This window comes from Ricinus communis, chromosome 4 (assembly GCF_019578655.1).
Source record: "Ricinus communis isolate WT05 ecotype wild-type chromosome 4, ASM1957865v1, whole genome shotgun sequence".
In the NCBI taxonomy this organism is placed as follows: Eukaryota; Viridiplantae; Streptophyta; class Magnoliopsida; order Malpighiales; family Euphorbiaceae; genus Ricinus; species Ricinus communis.
In genome coordinates, this window is record NC_063259.1 from 23,270,919 (window position 1) to 23,290,417 (window position 19,499).

At 32.6% G+C, this 19,499-nt stretch overlaps 5 protein-coding genes across 6 annotated transcripts; 3 read left to right on the plus strand and 2 right to left on the minus strand.

Moving 5' to 3' along the window:
- Window positions 1-1,780: 1,780 nt before the first annotated feature.
- On the minus strand, window positions 1,781-3,253 carry LOC8269710 (protein PLANT CADMIUM RESISTANCE 11). Of its 2 annotated transcripts, XM_002529095.4 has the most exons (4): window positions 2,847-3,253; window positions 2,508-2,579; window positions 2,185-2,397; window positions 1,781-2,078 (listed from the first exon to the last, which is right to left on the minus strand). In XM_002529095.4, exons 1-4 carry the CDS (start codon window positions 3,154-3,156, stop codon window positions 2,002-2,004), a joined length of 672 nt encoding a protein of 223 aa, XP_002529141.4. In that variant the 5' UTR covers window positions 3,157-3,253; the 3' UTR covers window positions 1,781-2,001. The 2 variants fall into 2 exon arrangements, with proteins under 2 accessions (XP_002529141.4, XP_048229136.1); XM_048373179.1 differs by having other exon boundaries at window positions 1,781-2,397.
- Window positions 3,254-6,483: 3,230 nt separating this feature from the next.
- Window positions 6,484-7,664, plus strand: LOC8269711 (protein PLANT CADMIUM RESISTANCE 12). The gene is made up of 4 exons (XM_025159124.2): window positions 6,484-6,644; window positions 6,754-6,825; window positions 6,995-7,204; window positions 7,325-7,664. Exons 1-4 carry the CDS (start codon window positions 6,569-6,571, stop codon window positions 7,399-7,401), a joined length of 435 nt encoding a protein of 144 aa, XP_025014892.1. The 5' UTR covers window positions 6,484-6,568; the 3' UTR covers window positions 7,402-7,664.
- A 1,511-nt stretch (window positions 7,665-9,175) lies between these two features.
- Window positions 9,176-10,086, plus strand: LOC8269712. Its single transcript, XM_002529097.3, has 2 exons — window positions 9,176-9,756; window positions 9,864-10,086. Exons 1-2 carry the CDS (start codon window positions 9,393-9,395, stop codon window positions 9,914-9,916), a joined length of 417 nt encoding a protein of 138 aa, XP_002529143.1. The 5' UTR covers window positions 9,176-9,392; the 3' UTR covers window positions 9,917-10,086.
- Window positions 10,087-10,997: 911 nt separating this feature from the next.
- On the plus strand, window positions 10,998-11,848 carry LOC8269713. The gene is made up of 2 exons (XM_025159122.2): window positions 10,998-11,623; window positions 11,717-11,848. The coding sequence occupies exons 1-2, from the start codon at window positions 11,245-11,247 to the stop codon at window positions 11,824-11,826; spliced, it is 489 nt and encodes a 162-aa protein (XP_025014890.2). The 5' UTR covers window positions 10,998-11,244; the 3' UTR covers window positions 11,827-11,848.
- A 49-nt stretch (window positions 11,849-11,897) lies between these two features.
- Window positions 11,898-16,804, minus strand: LOC8260395 (transcription factor TGA2.2). Its single transcript, XM_002529099.4, has 11 exons — window positions 16,354-16,804; window positions 16,081-16,181; window positions 15,821-15,906; window positions 15,452-15,682; window positions 14,910-14,987; window positions 14,749-14,808; window positions 14,088-14,165; window positions 13,936-13,984; window positions 13,004-13,275; window positions 12,658-12,903; window positions 11,898-12,559 (listed from the first exon to the last, which is right to left on the minus strand). The coding sequence occupies exons 1-11, from the start codon at window positions 16,434-16,436 to the stop codon at window positions 12,413-12,415; spliced, it is 1,431 nt and encodes a 476-aa protein (XP_002529145.1). The 5' UTR covers window positions 16,437-16,804; the 3' UTR covers window positions 11,898-12,412.
- Between the last annotated feature and the right edge of the window lie 2,695 nt (window positions 16,805-19,499).

A 19,499-nucleotide genomic window follows, 5' to 3' on the forward strand; every position in this document is an offset into this window, starting at 1 on the left:
TAAAAAATGAAAATAAAATAATAAATACTAAGGAGATTTTATCTTATCTGGTTAACTATTTTTGCCATCACATTGATTTCTGGTTATTATTTCATTTAACGACCAACAACAGTTGCTATTTGTCTTTGATAACCACTTAGAAATTATTCTGGTAACAGTTAAATTCAATTTTTTTTTATTTGTGTTGTAAATAAACATAGATTGAACAGAGATGTAGCTAACAAACTCTAGTTATTGACTTGCTAACCCACTTGGATATATATCATTAGCACTAAGAAAAATATCCTTGAAGAATGTGTGGCATGTATAGCATTATTGACATTTTGAGCTGTAACAAAGGCATGTCACGTTAGCTAGTGGGGTCAAAAGTCAAAAACACCCATCTTACTAACCTATTATGTCCAACTTATAGGTTTTGCCTCCCATTAACATCATCTCAAAGCAACTGTATTGGGACCAAATTTCTCAAAGAAGAAGTCGAAGTGGTGGAGCCAGCAATTCTGGATTTTTCTTCCACTGAAAGAGGAGGATGAGTCATCTGAGTGAGGACTTGGGTAGGTCGTCTACTAAACTTGATTGCTTTTCTTAATAATCTAAACTTACTTTATGTATAGGATGGGTTCCCTGTTTTGAGGACTGCCGTTCAACATGCACTTCAGAATTCCTCCATGTCCAGTTGTTGTGGGCGCATGATAAGAGGTCAAAGGGTTTCGGATTGTCAAATGGTTTAATCATTTACGTTCATGCATAGTCTCAAATAACTGGCTAACTAGCTAGGTTCGGAGCATTTACGTTGACCCAATGCTAACACTGATGCAGATTGATCGAGCCAGGGCTTGTCTGTGATAAACTGAAGCAAAAAGATACCTCATCGCACTAATTACAACGCATTCTCTGTACTCTGAGAGAGAGAGCATAAATAGTAATATACTTTGGTAGTTTCTCAAAATTTGGTTCATGGACTTGCATAAAGAATATACTTCTCTTTTGAGTCTTGACATTCCTCTGCCTCCAGCATGGATTGTGTCAATAATTTTATTTGTATGCTTATGCTAAGAGGACCCGTGTGTTTTGAATTGGTATATATATGGTGAATGGTGGCATGTCAGAATAAGCTCACTAGCGCATTATAAAAGAAAAGAAAAAGGCTAAACTCCTCTGTTCAATGAATTTCATTCTCTTTGGCAAATACAAGAGAGCAGTTGGATAAGGTTCCCTATAAAAATATAAATCCTACTATCCTCTGGCATTCTTTGTGCCGATTCTATCTGTTGACCCGACCCAATATTACTGCATTGCACTAGCAGAAACCCTTTTGGTCATTCAAAAAGAATGTTCCCTTACAAAAATTGTCAGGAATTTTGCAACATGTAAACGAAGATAATCTTTATATGCTTCGAATGTCATGTTAATCCAACTAGCTAATAATACATTAAATATTAGAATAGAGAACATGGCATTGGGTCCACGGAATAACATTGTAACAGAGACGAACTTTCTCTACTTGCCCATCAACAAATTGGAACTTTCAAATTCTTGCCTAGCCATGTATATGCTAAGAGTATATAGGCCCAAATTAATATTTAAACTGCATCTATAAGGTATGTAAATTTTCATTTTTAACTACTCGATCAAAATAACACTATTTATAATAAATAAGTTTCATTGTTTGATTGCAGCATTATTCGATTCTAAATCAATACTGTAACAGCATTGTATTATTACTTGACTTGCAGTTCTATTCGATGCGGCAGCTGCAAAATTTAATAATGTAGATACATTCACGCGATAAAGTTTATCTATTAAATTCAATAATAATAGTTCCACAATCAGAAAAAGGAAAAAGAAAAAAAGAAGCCTAGTGGTCTGTTCCCACATACAATATGCACATAATGAACCTTACAAATATGTGTCTCAAGTCTCAACCTACATTATTATGGCAAACAAGAATAAATAGATAAGCTTAGAAACATGGAAAAAGCAATAAAAATGGCAGGAGCTCTATCTGATCATCCCTCCTTCAATTGCAGGAGCCATTGCAGCTAATCGTTTCTGCCTCTCCATGTTCCCGTGCCATCCTATTCCATTACAAAACAACAATATCTATGTCAAAAAAGTACAAATTTAAAGAACCCTTCTTTATCCAACAAAAATGGAAATTGTGTAGAGGAAGAGGAAGGACACCTATAGACATGTCAAAGCCACGATTATTCAGCTCTCTATACTCTTGGCACAAGGCACATTCCTCACAGAAACAATGAACACAGCAATCAGTACATGGACTTTCCTCCAAGAAAAATTGTCCCCTCAACTTCGATCTATAGAAGCATGAGTACAGGCATGAGCAACCCGTCAAACACAGTATCAATGTGTATAATGCTCCACTCACTCCACATGCTGCATGAGATTTATCACATTTCAAATTAATTAGTGTTCCACTTCCTAATTAAATTAGATCATAGCCAAAAGAAGTTTTTTTGACTAATTCCTAAAACCTAATTAGTTACCGGTTGATCCCCTGTCAGCCATTTCTGCAATTCGTCCGAATGTAATGCAAGGACACCAGCATGTCAAACAGCCTGCAACATAATGTTGTCTGCAATTTATATCCTTGATACGAAATAACATTCAATGAAAAACAAAATACGGAAAATATTGGAATTTATTGGGTCATTAAGCCTACAAAAGTTTACGTGTTGCTAAGCCTCGCCACATTTTCTTTTTTCATGTTTCGAGAAAAAAATACTTGCTTACAACAAGTAACAAAACTGCCATTAGCATTTACAGGAAAAATAGAGATTAACTTCTTTATTTCCTATTCTCAAACAAGATTAATCAAAACTCACAACTCCTAACATCCTCGAAACAACCACAGAGACCAGTGGACCAAGCAACTGGAGAATGTAAATTGTTAGAAGCATCAAGGGTACTTGGAGGTCGCGTAATTTGGGTTGGTAAACTGACAGGGATGCCAGTTGCTGTCATGGGTTCCTCTATCTTTGCGGAAAGTGGTGTTGGTGTTAGAAGAGCCGGATATGGTGGTGCAGATGGTGTTGAGTATGAAGATGATGACGATGGCTCCATCTGAAAGTCATTCGAAATTGAAGGATACATTGCTGTGTTTTGGTTACGATGGGAGAAGAGAAGGGCGGGCATATATGTCGCAGAGAAAATGGACGTGTCTCTTCACAATTAATCGTTGCCAACGGTTAATGGCCATGGCATCATGTACAATTTTCCTTTGTTTTTTGGGGATAATTTATCATGTCTTTAATTTCTTTTTAATCCCTCAGCGACACACAATTTGTGATTGTGACACTCGTTCTTTAATCCATTATCATATGTTACCTTCAAATAATTAATTGCTCATATAGAAAAGGTTAAAAAAGAAATTTAGAATAATTTTATGTGTCATATTTATAGTCTCTTGTTTTAGTACATCTTTAATTTCTTAGAGGTCACGATGCTTTAATTCTTGCTAGTTAAGTTTAGATGGAATAAAGTTCAAATAGGCTCCTGGACCTTTTAAGTGAGATCAAATAAATTTTATTTATCTTTTTAGATCATTTTAATTCAAGACTTAACAAATTCGGCTCATTTAGGTCCTTCTTTTATTAAAAAAAGAAGTGAATTGCACTTTCTGTGCGTGTGAATAGCAAAAAAACAAATAAAACCCCTTTTTAAAATTGATTCAATAAATAATTAATTATTAACATAACAAATAATTAAAAATAAAAATATCTTTCTATACCAACGTCACCGCTGTCATCATTCCCCAACAATCTTATTTCTCAAATTCACAACAATATGCAATATTAAGTCCACCCAACAAGGCGTCAAAACAACAACTATTCTCACCAAGAAGATGAAAAAAAATAAAAAAATGTCTTTGTGACTATTGCTAGTAATCAAATCAACTGAGACATTTTATCGAACACCTTGCTTGCATTATGAATGACAATGGTGGATGCAACTTTTCCCAAATCCATTCTCTTTCATTTCAAACAATCATAAACCACAAAAATTGGGTTGCACATGGTTTGTGAAAGAAAGCCCTTCAATCTGAGCATTTTTGCTCAAATGTTGCCGCCCAAATTTGGTGGCTGAAAGACTTATTTGGATTGTAATTTTAGTTATACTATGAATGAGATGTTTGTCCTTTGAAAAAAATAACATAGAAACATTATAAATTGCCTCCTTAAGTAATATATTTCGATCCTCTTATCATGTTCACTCATTCTTTAAGAAACTCGAAATCACCTCCTTGCTCGATCCTCCCCTTTTGGGTTGTTCCTTTATTCTTATATTGAAGACATTAAATTAATCATCTTTTTCTCTATTCTTTTCATTCAAAAAAAAAAACTATTTTAATTTTTGGAATAAGAAAACAAATACTAAAATGATTGCATTAATCTATAATATAATTATTTTCCTTCATTCCATTAAGTAAATAAATGGATAAAATTATTAATACAGTTTTTCAATACTATTTTAATTCTTAGAATTTGATATATTTTTCAAAAAATTACTATCTAATCGATTCCATTTAGTATTAGTGTTATTTGGGTTTAAATTCTAGCTTGGCGTTTGTGATGTTTTGATTTGTTATTAGTGTTATTTGTGATGTTTTGGTTTATAATACTAATTTTATAATATAATCTATAAGCAGAGGCAAGAGAGTTCATGCATATTTACTCTCAATAAAATTTAGTATTTTAAAATTTTTCATTAGTTGTTAACAAAATGTCGAATGTTGAAGAAAAATACTGTTCGAAAAAGATTGAATTATTTTATTCTATACTAAAATTTCAGTAATTTTAATTTGATTTAACTTGTTTCGAGCCAAACATCTTCCTCTCATTTCGGTTGAATAATATTCTTAATTTCTTAACATTTATACTTTTTATTTATAACGTAAATTCTTCAGATTTATTAACTATAATATCTATTTTTAAAATAAAATTATACAATATTTATTAAATTTTATAATATAAATTAAGTTATCTAATTTATAGAAATAATTAAATATGTAAAAGAAATAATTATTATCTTAATATATTAAAAAATGAAATTTTAAATTAATTAAGAATTTACTATTTTAATTATTTTTATATAATATATAAACCGAGATAGAATAATAAAATAAATTGGTATCAAAATGTACTATCACCCCATAAAACGGTATTGATCACCTCATTTAAGAGAAATTATATAAATCTTATTAATTTTAAAAATAAAATCGATATATAAAAATAGAACTAAATATTATTATTTTATTAGATAAACTTTTTGATGATGTGGCAGATCAAAATCATATAATAACTTTTTATTGTTTATAATAATAAGTAATAAAAGAGTTAAGAAGATAAAACAAGTTTAACAATTTGTCCAACTCCATGAATATTAAAATGAAGAAGCAACAAATCTAGTAGACTAGTACTTAATCAAAAGTTGATAGAAACTTTAAATTTAATAATTATTGGAGTATTACTACCAATTCAATGATATTTTTGTTTTTTGAGTTCAACATATACAACACTTATTCTGTAGTTTAAAGAAATAGAAATTCAAAACTTTGACATTGTTTTTCTATTTTTTATTTTTTATAAACAAGTTCAAGATACTAACATATAATAGCAATCAACTCTTCTTGCTTTATACGTAACTTCTTCCATCTATATATATGAAGAACTTGATGGGTGAGAAATGTGAATGGGTAATAAATTACTATGAAATGAAATAAAGAAAAAAAAATCAAGATAACACTAATAAACGCTCAATTTGATAATGCCAAAGAGATAAAAAGAGGAATATATTAATACTACATGATGCAAACTTATTGATTATTCAATTCCTTATTTTATAGAAAACTTATTTAAGGAAATTAATTAGTTGGGTCTTTAGTTTCATGTGTTGTATATAAAACAAACACTTAATTATATATTGGTCTATAATACTGATTAGTAATTAAATCATTATAATCTTATTTAATATCTTTGATTAGGACCCAACAATTATAAATTTTATTTAAGCTCAAATACGCATTGACCAAGATTTAACAAATAAATAATATAATAGATGTTACTTATCTGTTTCTCTTTCTTATATCAAAAATTTGAAGAAGACAAACATTGTAATAGACCGACTAATTAATAGATTCTTAACATTTGCATATGCTATCTTAGAAATGTCTTGTTGTCGATGATGTTAACCCAGTAGCCCTTGATCTAACGTGTCATGTTTTGAGCACTTTTACTTGCTACATCTTATGTCAGGAAATATCCAAGAAACAATAAAATTATTAAGGGATAATAAGTAATAAATTACAAACTTTTTTCTAGGAAATTAAGGCATGTAGTCAATATTTTTCTTGGTCAGACATATCGGGTTAAATATGTTGATTGAAACTTCTAAGCAAAATCCAGGTAAGATGATGATGACAGAGCCAAACTACTCCAGACGCATGCCCTATAAGAACCTATGCCACAACAGAAAAAACCAACACCATATCTGTAAATCTTATCTGTAATTCCTCTTAGCTAGCTGTAGTATCGGCAAAGCAAGAGCAATGAATTCAAGCAAGTTTCCTGCAGACGGGCAATGGACCAGTGGCTTATGCGACTGTTTGGATGATCCCTCTGTTTGTAAGTGCAATTTGCGTGCATGCTTGTTTCTGGAATTATGCCGTCTTATAATCTTTCTTTTTAATTAATCACTTACAATTTCCCTCTATCATTGCTTTCTTTCTTGAAGGTTTCTTCACTTGCTTCTGCCCCTGCATTACCTTCGGTCGGATAGCGGAGATCGTTGACAGAGGGAATACATGTAATCATTTTTTTTTACTGACAACCTTGATTTGAATATCTGCAACAAAGTATTTTTACCTCGAACCCTTAAAAAGTTTTGGGAACGACTTCAGTACAAACCAGAACTGTATTAGTCTTGATATTGATTTTCTTTTTCTCTTTTTTTTTTTTTTATGTGCATGAGCAAGCATGTCAGCATGCCTGTCTCATCTCGTATGCAATGGGCTTTTGTGCATGGCTTTATGCACGTACTTATCGATCCAAACTGAGGGGCCATTTTTCACTGCCGGAAGCTCCATGTTCCGATTCCCTGGTGCACTGTTTCTGTTGTGTATGTGCTTGCGCTCTCTGTCAGGAGTACAGGGAACTGAAGAATCGTGGCGCTGATCCCTCCATAGGTAACTATATCTTTTTAAATCTGTAGATGACAATTGCGGTGCTTCCTGGAGAGATATATACTTGCATGAATGAATATCCAATGATGCCATTTTTTACATAATAATAATATGATTTTGAAGGTTGGCAAGCAAATGTGGACAAGTGGAACCGAGAAGGACTCAATCCCCCTTTTGTTACACCAGGCATGGACCGTTAGAGCTCCGATCCTGTCTAAGCCATAAGCTGTCGCACCACCTCCTTTTCAACAATCCCTGATTTTGGGTTGCAGTTGGTCATTTAAAATAGAAACAAAAAAATATTCAATAGCTGATAGAAAGGAGAAAGGTATTCAGTCATTTGGGCTAGTGATTTAATAATCAAATGTATATTTCTGTAATACAAATAATTTTAAAGCACACATGTTTAATTCTTGATTTGTGGAAAGGGAATATGGTAAAGCCTCATTTGTTTTGTTTGGAAGTGTAGGAGTGTACAATTTGTCATAGCGGCTTAACTCTTATTATTTGTGCTATTTATCTTATCATATGTACATCTTTCCTATTGACCTATAGAAAAAGAACAATTATAAAATATCAAAAAATTTATCAGAATAAGAAAGAAAAAAAAATTATGTATCACGATAGATCCTCATATCGACAATTATACTATTTATTATATAATATTTTATTTATTATGATTTAAATTTTATATAATAAATATATATATTTTTCTAAAAAAGGTATAGTTTTTATTTTTTAAATTGAGAGAAATACTTATAATTAAAATGATACTGATAATCTATAAAATATGCAGATACAGAATTAATATTTTCTGGTTTTAATATTTTTTTATACACTAAGTTAATAGATAAATATTACATATTAATAATAGAAAAAAAAAACCCTTAAAAAATGGTGGATGGACAATAAATCTTATAAATTTTCGTTTACTATATCGAAAACGAAACTCTCCTTATTTAACCTGTTGTTTAGCTTTAGGAAAATATTTATTGTAATAATTAATTAAATATTTATAAACTAAAAATAAAAACAACTGAAGTAACAAATTTATTTGGAAAAATAAGACTTATTTAATTAAAATCATTATATAATTATTTATTTAACGAATCATTATATGTGGCATTACCTTAAGCGGTTCAGCAGCGGAAGGACACACTGTCTTTCATCAGTATTATGACGAAGGTGTAATTTGGCTCTAAAATTTATGGGTCATTTACATTTTAGTCTGACTTTCACATTTCAATCGGATTAGTACTTTATATTTTATTTTATGGCCAAGTAAGCCCAATTTTTTAATTCTGAATTTAATCATGTTTTTCAATTTTTTTTAAGAGGTTTTGTTTGGATGGTCTGACTTAAAAGTTTTAGATTTTTTATTTTATCATAGCTAATTTATCTTGAATCAAACAAATTAAAAAATAAGTAGATTTATTTTGAAAAAAAAAAATAATTTTTTTCTTTCCAATTGTAAGCTAAATATATGAGAAGATACATACCCATAAAAATGGATGTGTACACCAATCAGCATTATCTTAGCAATATTCTAGTGGTCTTTAAAAACTCTCAGGTCTCTAGTTGGAGTTACAGTTGTGTGATTTATTAAAAAGAAATTAAAAAAATCAAAAGTATTCTTTTTGTGTGCAAATAAAAACATACGTGAAGAAGGTAGAGCAAAAGGTGTTAAAAGAGAAAATCGAACGCCAAAAAGTTAGGTGTTGCTGGATGGTCCATAAATTTGACCATCCAAAAATTGGCATATAGTTTTATGATATAAAAGGTCCAACTACCACTACGCATACAATGGTAGTCGAGCAGCCGTTGATTCTTTCATCTGATGTTTACCCATCTTCACATCCATTTGATCAACTGAAAGCAACTTATTAAACATGATTTGTCAAAGGTTAAGATGGTTCAAGCTAGTAGTCACAAACTCCATATTCCAAACTCTATATTCATGGTATAATTATTAAGTACAAATGTACTAACGTACAAAGACAACATATATTCTATGGAACTGGACTTTGTAATTAATAAAATCAAGAACCATTTCTGCTCAGGTAGCATTGACCCCAAACAGAGAACCTTGTCTTGATGATTCACCTATTTAACTGCAGATATTCATTTCCATCCCAAATTAAGAATTCAAAACAACCCAAGTTTGCATTTCAAGAACTTTGCTATCTTCCTCATGGATTTCAAGAACCACAATCTTGAATGTGAAGGTATCTTCCGTGATGGTGACATTGTTGATGATGATGCTTTCTACGTCGAACTCAGAAGGCAGATTCTGCTTTTAACAGCAGACGATGAAGATGAAGATCCTCAGCCGACCAGACTTCCCATTTCAGTTGTTGATTCGAGACGAGGACCAAGCAGATTAACAAGCTTTTCCTCTTGTGTATTACAGCATGGAGATTATTTCCATTGGTGGGAGAGTGAGAATACTGATTCACCACCTACTTGGTTAGTGAACTTGTGGAAGAGAAATAGCAATGGAACTGGAGTTTTCATACCTCAATTAGTTAAATCCAGAAGAAGATATAGACATGCAGGTATATCTATATACTCTTTTATTTGGGCTGTGGGCAAAGTGAATTCAATTTCCAAGTGTTTCGTCTTTAAATGGTCACTAATGTTATCCATTGATGGTGGTTTGCAGGAAAGACAGGCAATGAGAATAGTAGGATATACAGGGCAAAAAAACAACTATGAATTTGCTGTAGCGTGGAGCTAGATATGTATATATATACTGCAACAAATTCTTGATAATGGTCATATGTTTCTAAGCATGATTAGGTATAATTAAGACAACACAAGTCTGTATGTTTTTCTTATTGTAACTCAGGATGATACTGTAATCATCTTTCCACACAGTAAACCAAAACAAATATGTAGCTCCATAACAATTGCAAATTGAAATTTACTAATCCAAATTATCTTGAATGTTTAATAATCAACATTGAGTTTCTTGCAAATTCTTTTTATTTTAGCTTTCATCTGTTGCTTAGTTGCAATGTATTGTTTACTTGATAAAATTTATGTACTTCTAACTTGTTGGGAGCCTTATTTATGTCTGAATTTTGTGTTCCTCCAATGCATTCTGTTGGAATTTCAACTCTTGCACTTCAAGAAGTAAAGTATTAAATTAAGAAAATAAAAAATCTATATTACCTTCTGTGCTCATTCCCCATATTGTCAAAGTTACTCTAATTCATCATCAAGGCCAAATTAATAATTATTAACATTGCATTTATGGTTTTACGATACAATGGAATAAGCACTCGACTGTTAAATTATCAGCCCTTGTGAATAATCGATATTGATTATTTTGGAAGAGTTTAGCATATGTGAATGGTTTTTGTTTTTGAATTAAATGAGGAAAACTATACCTCAAACTTATCGTCAGATTAAATTCATAAATAGATATAACACAGCCATGACCTCTGATTTTCACAATTCACGACCCAAATGGTGGCAAATGTCTGAAAAATAAAAACCTAACTCATAGGATTAAATAGTTGCTAATTATGATGGTCAACACTTATTTTTTATTCCATTCCATCAATTGAAGTTTTCATATTCTCAGGCAAAAGAAAACAAGTTCTATGAACCAAATTCCAAATCCATTGGACTCATCAGAATTGTAATTAAAGTAATCCTCTCTAGTCGTTTTCATTATATCTTAGGTTAAAAGCAGGGCCAAATTCATATATCAATGAAGCAAAACAAGAAGTAGACATATGGTGACGTACAAAAACAGAGATAACCCCCTTGAATTCTACATGTCTACATCCATTTGGAGACATTTAACAGAACCAGGGTTTTGTAACCCTGTGGGTTTGACCTCAAGGAAAGACATCACTTCGACTGCAGAAGGCATTTTCAGTGGACGACACTCTCTTGCTTTTACACCATCGATAAAGAAGTCTCCTTTACTGAAGGCTATCCTATATAAATCCCACTCATATATCTGTTCTTAAACCACATATTCTTTTTTTACCAACTTATAGGCAATTCTTGGGTACCCAGAAAAGCTTAACATGTTCTTCCCTTGCATCATCACTCCAACTCAATCCAACAGACAAAAGAGCAGGGACTCTTATATGGAGTTTGAGGGCGTTGAGGCTGAAGATGTTTTCTATGCAGAGCTTAGAAGGCAGATTTTGCTTCTGACAGCAGATAGCGATGATTTTGACAAAATTAGATGTGAAAAATCGCTTCCCTCCTGCAAACCAGGTTCGAACAGATTAACTGGCAGTTTTCCTGTGAGATTACAACCTGAAAGCTATTTCAACTGGTGGGAGAGACAGAACACAAATGATTCAGTACCAACTTGGCTCGTGAATTTATGGAGAAACGGCAATGGTACAGGAGTTTTCATCCCTCGAGCTGCTAAAGCTGGAAGAATATACAGCCGTGGCAAGTGCTTCAACTGTTTGACAAGTTCACCAGAGAGCGGGTATCCAATTTTTTTAACTCCTCCATTCACTAACGTCTTCATGTTATTTGCAGGCAAAATGACTAGTGGAAGAAGACAAGTGTACAAGCAAGTGGGGCAGAGAGAGCTATCAAACCGGCAGCCATTACACAGTTCGGCAGCCCATTTGTATTGTACCTCATAGCTCAAAAAGACCTTGAAAAGACGAGAAGTTGCTACAAATTACAGTATTATCTATACCAGCAACGAAACAGATTTCACAAGTCGAATAACATTGAAAATATGTATTACCAAAAACATACGCACATTGACAGCGTTTTTAACAACGATGCGTTGTGAATTTCATGACAAAACACCAGATTTTGAGAACAGCCAAAAGGTAAACCTTTAGATGCTTGTTAGTACACTGTAAAATGTAAAGACAAGTATCCCAACATGAGATTTGGCAATTATGTCCATCCAAGGGTAGGAGGACATACCTTAAATACATATAAGTGAGATAATAAACTATCTCAGCTACCCTCAATTTCCTACTCCCTATAGAATATTCTTCTCGACGTATCATTTCCGTAAAATGCAGGACCTCAGGTTTAACTATTCAGAAGCTAGATAAAAAATGGGGCTGTCCGAGAACAGTTCCAATAATGCTAACCCATTTCCATGACCTCAGCATTTTACAAATTTACCACTGGAGATTAAATAGCTTAATCTTTTCCCCAGTGCTTTCACAGCATTGGAAATTCCAATGGAAGATCTGTCCCAGTAATATGTCAATCTCTAGGGCGTGCGAGCCATAGAGAGCTGAGTGCCCGGAGACGTGATGTGTAATCATTAATAACAAGAAGGGCTCGAGCAGCCTGACGTGTTGTTAGAATCCGATGCATTTGTTGCAGAGTTTGCTGCCTTAAAAGATCAGCCTAGCAAAAGAAACAGCACCCTTGGTCACTTCATAACTGTAATGAGGATGCCAGGACAATTAAGATGCACAAAAGAAACAATTCAATCATGATATTACTTGGTGAAGAAAGTTCTCTAGTGTTGCAAGCTTGCCCATTGCAATTGCCATTTGGCCCATATAGTCAGCAACATTTCCAGAACCAGCAGGACCAAGAGTGGTAGATGAAAGTGTGTCCACAAGTGATTGTTGCAAAGCTTCCATTCCTTGAGACAAGGCATCTTCAGCCTGTTGGGAAGACTGCTGCAGATTGCATATGCCCATTAACTGTTGATCTGTCAATGGTTCAAGATGGTTCCCAAGTATCTAATTACGACAAGAGAAAACCTGAAGATAAGTCAACTAAAGCATTTTGCCACTAAAAGAGTACCATGAACATAAACAAAGGCCTCAAGTGGTCAATTACCTTAAGCAGCTCAGAAGATCTAAATCCACCCAACCACATGAAACATCTCTCAGCAGGTGTCTTCCACATGCCTGAAAGCATGTGAAATACATCAACCTTTGTGCCAATGCTTTTTAGCCGGAAAATTTCATCATAATGTGCCATTACAGCATCAACAAGAAGGCATAATTCATTGTCAGTCATATGAGAGTTAACTGCTGATCTTAAATCATTGATCAATCGCTGTTGTTCCTCGAGCCAACGAGTGTAGTCCATGTCAAATGCAACAGCCCCTAGAAATATGATCAATCACAAAAAGCAATTTGATCAGGACATAAAATCCCCAAGAACCCAAACAATGGCTTGCAGAATTTCAAAATGTATCAGCAAAAATTATAGCACACCAACAATTAAATATCTAAATTCACATGCATGTCAATGTACAAAATCTAATGAATCACAATTAACAACTAGACCAGTTGTATGGTCTAGAAATGACGTTTTTGGTCTTTCATCAATTTCATGAATCTATGTCCAGAACTCATTTTCCAGTCAAAAAACTGCTTCTATGATACTAAAAGACCGCAACGATACTGTTTTGCTCAACAGCAGCCCTGGCTATCAGATCAAGAGAAGAAAGAGAATTTGATATTATTAAATCTCCATGTTATCACATGTTACAAGACTGGCATGTCGTAGCATTCACTAATCTCTACAGTAGTGAACTTATGTATTTAAGAAAAGGCAATTTTACTTTAATTTACAGGATTAATATCCTGCAACAGTTGTCTGTCCAACTATTTGAGAATTTCAAGGATGAAAGATGCTGTGAAACAGACTCCAACACAAACTGATATTCATTAATCAGTCAATAATTGAATAAAACAGCATCTATTCTTGGTTCTATTAAACAGAAGGACCTGAACCCAGCCTTCACCATCCAAATCCCTTACCATTTCCAGCCCCATGATCTCCTGAAAATCCGGTTGCAACAAACATTCCCTGCATCAGCTCGTGAAAGTCAGGGATGGAATAGATGTTAGTCAACAGAATGAGTCTTCAGCACTAGAATCATTTAAGATAAAACAGAAGATACTTCTTACACCTGTTGCCGAGCTCTTTGAAGCTCTTGCTCTAGCTGTGCAAGCTTGAGTCGACTATTCTCGAGCTGCTGGACATAAGCCTATCCAAAACCAAAACCTATAAATGTTCCAAATATGCCTCATTCATTAACTTAAAACATTAGATTTGGCAGATAACGAGATCGATGACAACACCAATTAGTTTAGTCACAACAAAATCAATTAGCGTATAATATAAGATGTGATTCTGGAAGAAGTTCAATGTCCAATGCAATTTAACAATTTTAGCTGTAAATTCAGATGATATTACAGTTGAAATTATTCACCGTTCTCTTCAATATGGTAGAAATAATCTCTCTCTACCTCTCTCTCTCTACCTCTCTCTCTCTCTCTCTCTATATATATATATATATATATATATATATGTGTGTGTGCAAGGGCGTGTCAATGTGCACTCACATGCACAAAGACGCATGTGTCAACATAAATGACCTTTGAAACCAATATTCTCCCTCATTTATTGCTCAACTATGTTGCAAAACCTTTAAAATATTACTTGAAATATATATCCACAAAAATCAACTTCCATAAAACAAAGAACAGATTTTCAAAGAAGCCATACTATATATTGTCTATTTAACCATGATTAAAGCAAAAGATTCAATTAAGGGCCAGACATATTACTTTCTTCCTAAGTCGACTCTTCCTTGCAGCCTCACGATTCTGAGCGAGTCTTCGAAGAGTCTGCACAGAAAGCAAGAATTAACAACCAAAAGCTCAACTTTCATAACACATAGTTTAACTTGCTACAACCACAAAATGAAGAAGCATCCTGTCGATATAACCTTTTGATCACCAGCTTTTGCCTTGGATTGATCCATGGAATCTACAACCACCATTGTACCATGTTGCAGGCCATGGAGCTACATAATCAATACAAAAGTAAAAATAGGAAGCTCATAAACAGTAGCTTAAACTTTTAATGGCGGGAAAAGAATAGTACAATTATAAATTAATTTTCACAAGGTTAAAATATCGTCTTATCTCTCTTTAGATAAATAATTAAGTTCATTTCCTTGTACATTTCTTTGGCCTTAGTGGCTATAAAAGTCCGAATGGTCATTACCGAACTAAAAGCAGATTATTCTGCAAAATCTAGCATAAATTTTCATATACGATTCAAAATACAATACAAATTACAAAGGATTATATTCTCAATTCCAAAGCTGACCCACGATTACTCCAACAAAAGAGAAAAAAGATTCCAATTAGAGAAAACAAATAAGAGAACAGAACATATATACAACAAAAAGAAACATAGCATATTTGCAGCAGTAGAGAAAAAGACTCCCAAAAAGAGAAATGAAATTTATATATAAAAAGAAACCTGATTTCTTTCATCAGTGTCAACGTCTGTTGAAGTATCCGTTTGTTGGCTATTATCTGCGACTCCTGAATCCCCCCAGTTCTCAATGCCATTATTATTATTATTGTTGTTGTTGTTATGGTGCCCGTTTCCCAATGAGGAACCAATTGTTGTCCCTTTATGATACATGTATTGCCCTGTGTCCAAACACCCTGCTCCTGTTGTTGCTATCTCTGCTGCAGAACCAATACTCTTAAAAAAACAGAGAAGCCAACAAGCACATACAGTATTAGTAATGGTTTTTGTTTTCCCAGTTGATGTAGAAGTATGAACAGGAGGAAGAGAAGGAGAAAGGTTTGGTAGAGAAGATAGATAGCCAAGTTAAGGTACCGTGTTCAAGGCGGCAGCAGCATGAGCGTAGTGCAAGTTATTGGACAAAACAGTAACATTGCCCGATTTTAAGCTGAACATGGAGCCTACAATTGGGCCGTGAGAAATTTAACCATTATAAGTAGTTAGAAACACGAACTTTCTACACATAGAAAAAGAAACAAAAGAAAGAAAGAAAGAGAAAAAAAAAAAAAAAAAAGGTGCACCATATGTTTATAATATAATATAGAAAAAAAAAAGAAAGCAAGAAAGAAGTATACTTGGGCTTAAATCAACAGCATCATGTTGATTAAAAGGAGGTTGATCATCAAGCTCTCCAAGATCCGCAAAACGTGTCTGGTTTCTGCTACTATTATCTTCTCTGTTTCCAAACCAACAAATGATATTAAACTTCGCGCAAGAATAACAACAACCACTACCAACTAACATATATACATATAGAAAACCAAATAAAAAGAAGTAGAAAACAAGAAATAACAGAAAGAAAGAAAGAAAGAAAGCTCAGAAAACAAAGGAGAGAGCGAATACTATACCGGAGAAAGAAGGAATTAGAGTGGCAGTACATTAGTTCAGGGTGAGGAATTGTAGGAGGTGCTGCTTTGAAGCTGCTTTGCATATCTATCTCTGTGTTTCCTTTTCTTTTGTGTATGTTTTTTCTTTTCTTTCTGTGTAATAATATACTCGAACAAAAAAGAGTGTTGCTTTTTTTCTTTGTTTCTTCCTCCGAGGAAACCAAAACAGAGAGAAAGAAAGCGCTAAAAAGAGGGATTATAAATGAGAAACAGTGACGTTCCAATATAGAAAAAGAAAAATCTTCTGTGTAATCTTAATGAAGAGGATAGCGTATCAGTACGGCTCTTCTCTCTTTTTCCTTTCTTTGGTTTCTTTTTTTATTTTATCTAAACTAATTTCAGTAGTGTTATACAAAAGAGAGATAAAAATTAATAGAAGATTACAAGCTTTTTATTATTGCCTTCTGACTTGGGATTTTAGTTTCCCAATAACCTCTTCCCACATTTCTATATTCTCTTTTATGCTTTTGTCTTAGAGCGTTCCTTTCACTCTCCTTAGTTTCCTGCCTGTACATATGGCTACGACACAGCTTAGCCGTACAGGAGACTCTATCAATGAATTATCATATTTTACTATAAATTCTCTATATACATGCAATTCATATATAAAGAATTCCAACAGAATTAGTTCTCAATTTTATATTTAATATATTAAAATTTTTATTTTATCTAAAAATATAAAAATAATAAAAATAAAATATTTTAATATTATAATATATATTGATAAACTAATATAAAATTTATTTAAAAATTTAACTAACTAATGTAGTATGAAATATGATATATATATGTATTAAATATTTAAAATTTAATTATTCGATGATGTCATTAATCAAAATAAATTAGCATACTTATCTTATTACATTAAAAAATTAACATATCAAATTAATCAAAATTCAAACCCCTAAAAATGCATTAACCTAATACATTATACTACAGTTTAAAGTGTGGAGACGTTTATCAAATCAAAGAAAATAGTTTTGGTGGGGTGGGGTTGGGTTGCACGTTGAGTAGAGGCGGGTGGAGCTATTGAGTCCACTCCCCAAGACAAAACAACACTTCTCTCTCTGTCTGAGTCTGAGTCTGAGTCTGTGTCTGAGTCTGTGTCTGTCTGTGTAGTATAGTGTAGGATAAATCTGTGAGCTTTTTTAGATGAATATTGAATGTGATTTATTTGTAGCCTCTGAAGCTAACCCAAACTGTTGATACCTTTCTCTCTCTAGAACTGCTGTGTACTATATAGTCTATACTAATATAAACCCAGAATCCAATCTTATTCAGTTTTTTTATTTTAAAAAAAAACAATTAAAATATAAACATGGGAAAGAGAGTCCTGCTTCCCCAGATGATGTGATGGTGATGAGATGTGATGAATGAAATCTACATAGCCTAAATATAATAATAATATGCTATTTACTACTATAAAACAAATTTACTTTACTAAATATTAACGTAAAATGTCAGTTGCATACATATTTTTAATAATATTACAAAATCTATCCTTTTTCTATTGTTATATCAAATATGATATCTCATTTATAAATTAATTTAAATATCTTTATTTTACATAATACATTATCTTCTTCTCTTTTCTAATTTGATAGGAGGAAAAGAAAGAAAAAAATAAATAAATAAATATTACAAATATTTAAGTTATTTTAATATATAAAACATGTTTAGTTATTATTTAAATTGATAAAAAGTCAATTTAAATATTTGGTCGTAAAGAGATATTTAGATGTTAAATTAAAAAAAAAAAGGGTTTTTCAGAAATATAGTAAAAAAGAAAAAGTCTTTGTTTTCTTTATGATCAGATAAAAAGAAAAAGTTAAAAGAGCTGAGAATTGCAAAAGTTGCTGGTTAAATTTGGGGGTTTAATGAGAGGTGGGATTTAAATAAGACATTGCTTGAAAGAAACAACTTGGGATGTTTGCAAGGAACCTAAGCTAAGCTACTGCTGCTACTCCTGCGATTTGCTTTCTCTTTGGAGCTGCGTGTAGCAGTGGCCTTATATTTATTATCACTACCTACAGTATGCCCGTACAAAGATGTAAACTTTTCTTTTTAAGTATTTACATTTTCTTTTTTCAGTGGTTCGTTGTTAGTGAATTTATAGGAACGTGAGCGAGAAGAAGAAAAAGAGTAACTTCCTAACTTAATATGAAGTTTTAACAAAACTATGTACTAAATAATCTTAGATTAGGAAATAACTCATATACTTATGGATAATATATAATTTCATCAAAAACATGGGTAAAAGAAAAAAGTAAAATATTTATATATATCTGTCACTAAATTTCTTATTAATCTCTCTACTCGCTCCAAGAATAAAATGCCATACTCTAGTAAAAGTGTAGGAGACAAGTGCGACATCTGAGAAGGATGTAAGTCATAAGGATGGGAAGTCCACATATCTACTAGTGGTAGTCCTAAGCATGGCAAGTCCAACGGTGACAACTGCGATTCTATGCAGCCATTCAAGCAGCAAAAGTGTGTTTCATCTGCAATAATTTGCATTGGACGCGACATTGTCCAAGTAAGCAAGCTATCATTGTACTGGTTGCAAAAGTCCAGAAGCATCAAGAGGGCGCTACGAGTAAGAATACCCTTAATGCTAATGATAATGAGAACCATAAGCATCAAGAAGAATCACAAGCTAGAGTTGGAGCTATTTGATATCTAGACATCCGGAGCACCATTTTGTCTCATCTAAGTCGAGCAATAATGAATTGATGTTCATCGACGCTACTTTTAATAGTAAACGTGTCAATACAAATGTTTAATATGGATGCATCTCACAACCGATAGAAATCCGACTTCACGCTCTACTTTCTTTTAACAAATAAAATTTAATTCAAAGCATTCATTTAAATAGATTAAATAACTTAGATAATATTTTAACATAATGGCTGAGATTATGTAATCTACCACTTCATTTTTTTTTTTTTTATGAGTAAACAAAATCTCTAAAGAGACATAAAAGTTCAATAAATCTTTATAGAAATCCAAAATTTACGATACAATCTAATATATTAATTAAAAAATAAATTTAATTGCATTGATTTATAATCATAAGAATTTCTCTTATTTGAAAAGTATATTCCCAT

What these genes read in the sequence shown, in the direction of transcription:
- LOC8269712 (XM_002529097.3), top strand. Translation starts at nt 9,393, where the DNA reads ATGGATTTCAAGAACCACAATCTTGAATGTGAAGGTATCTTCCGTGAT. An exon ending in AAGAAGATATAGACATGCAG is followed by an intron (nt 9,757 to 9,863) that starts GTATATCTATAT and finishes GGTGGTTTGCAG; the next exon opens with GAAAGACAGGCAATGAGAAT.
- LOC8260395 (XM_002529099.4), bottom strand. Translation starts at nt 16,436, where the DNA reads ATGCAAAGCAGCTTCAAAGCAGCACCTCCTACAATTCCTCACCCTGAA. An exon ending in TCTAATTCCTTCTTTCTCCG is followed by an intron (nt 16,182 to 16,353) that starts GTATAGTATTCG and finishes GTTTGGAAACAG; the next exon opens with AGAAGATAATAGTAGCAGAA. An exon ending in GATCTTCTGAGCTGCTTAAG is followed by an intron (nt 12,904 to 13,003) that starts GTAATTGACCAC and finishes TGTCGTAATTAG; the next exon opens with ATACTTGGGAACCATCTTGA.
- LOC8269710 (XM_048373179.1), bottom strand. Translation starts at nt 3,156, where the DNA reads ATGCCCGCCCTTCTCTTCTCCCATCGTAACCAAAACACAGCAATGTAT. An exon ending in TTTCGAGGATGTTAGGAGTT is followed by an intron (nt 2,580 to 2,846) that starts GTGAGTTTTGAT and finishes ATTATGTTGCAG; the next exon opens with GCTGTTTGACATGCTGGTGT. An exon ending in GGCTGACAGGGGATCAACCG is followed by an intron (nt 2,398 to 2,507) that starts GTAACTAATTAG and finishes AATCTCATGCAG; the next exon opens with CATGTGGAGTGAGTGGAGCA.
- LOC8269711 (XM_025159124.2), top strand. Translation starts at nt 6,569, where the DNA reads ATGAATTCAAGCAAGTTTCCTGCAGACGGGCAATGGACCAGTGGCTTA. An exon ending in TTTGGATGATCCCTCTGTTT is followed by an intron (nt 6,645 to 6,753) that starts GTAAGTGCAATT and finishes TCTTTCTTGAAG; the next exon opens with GTTTCTTCACTTGCTTCTGC. An exon ending in TGGCGCTGATCCCTCCATAG is followed by an intron (nt 7,205 to 7,324) that starts GTAACTATATCT and finishes ATGATTTTGAAG; the next exon opens with GTTGGCAAGCAAATGTGGAC.
- LOC8269713 (XM_025159122.2), top strand. Translation starts at nt 11,245, where the DNA reads ATGTTCTTCCCTTGCATCATCACTCCAACTCAATCCAACAGACAAAAG. An exon ending in TGGAAGAATATACAGCCGTG is followed by an intron (nt 11,624 to 11,716) that starts GCAAGTGCTTCA and finishes TGTTATTTGCAG; the next exon opens with GCAAAATGACTAGTGGAAGA.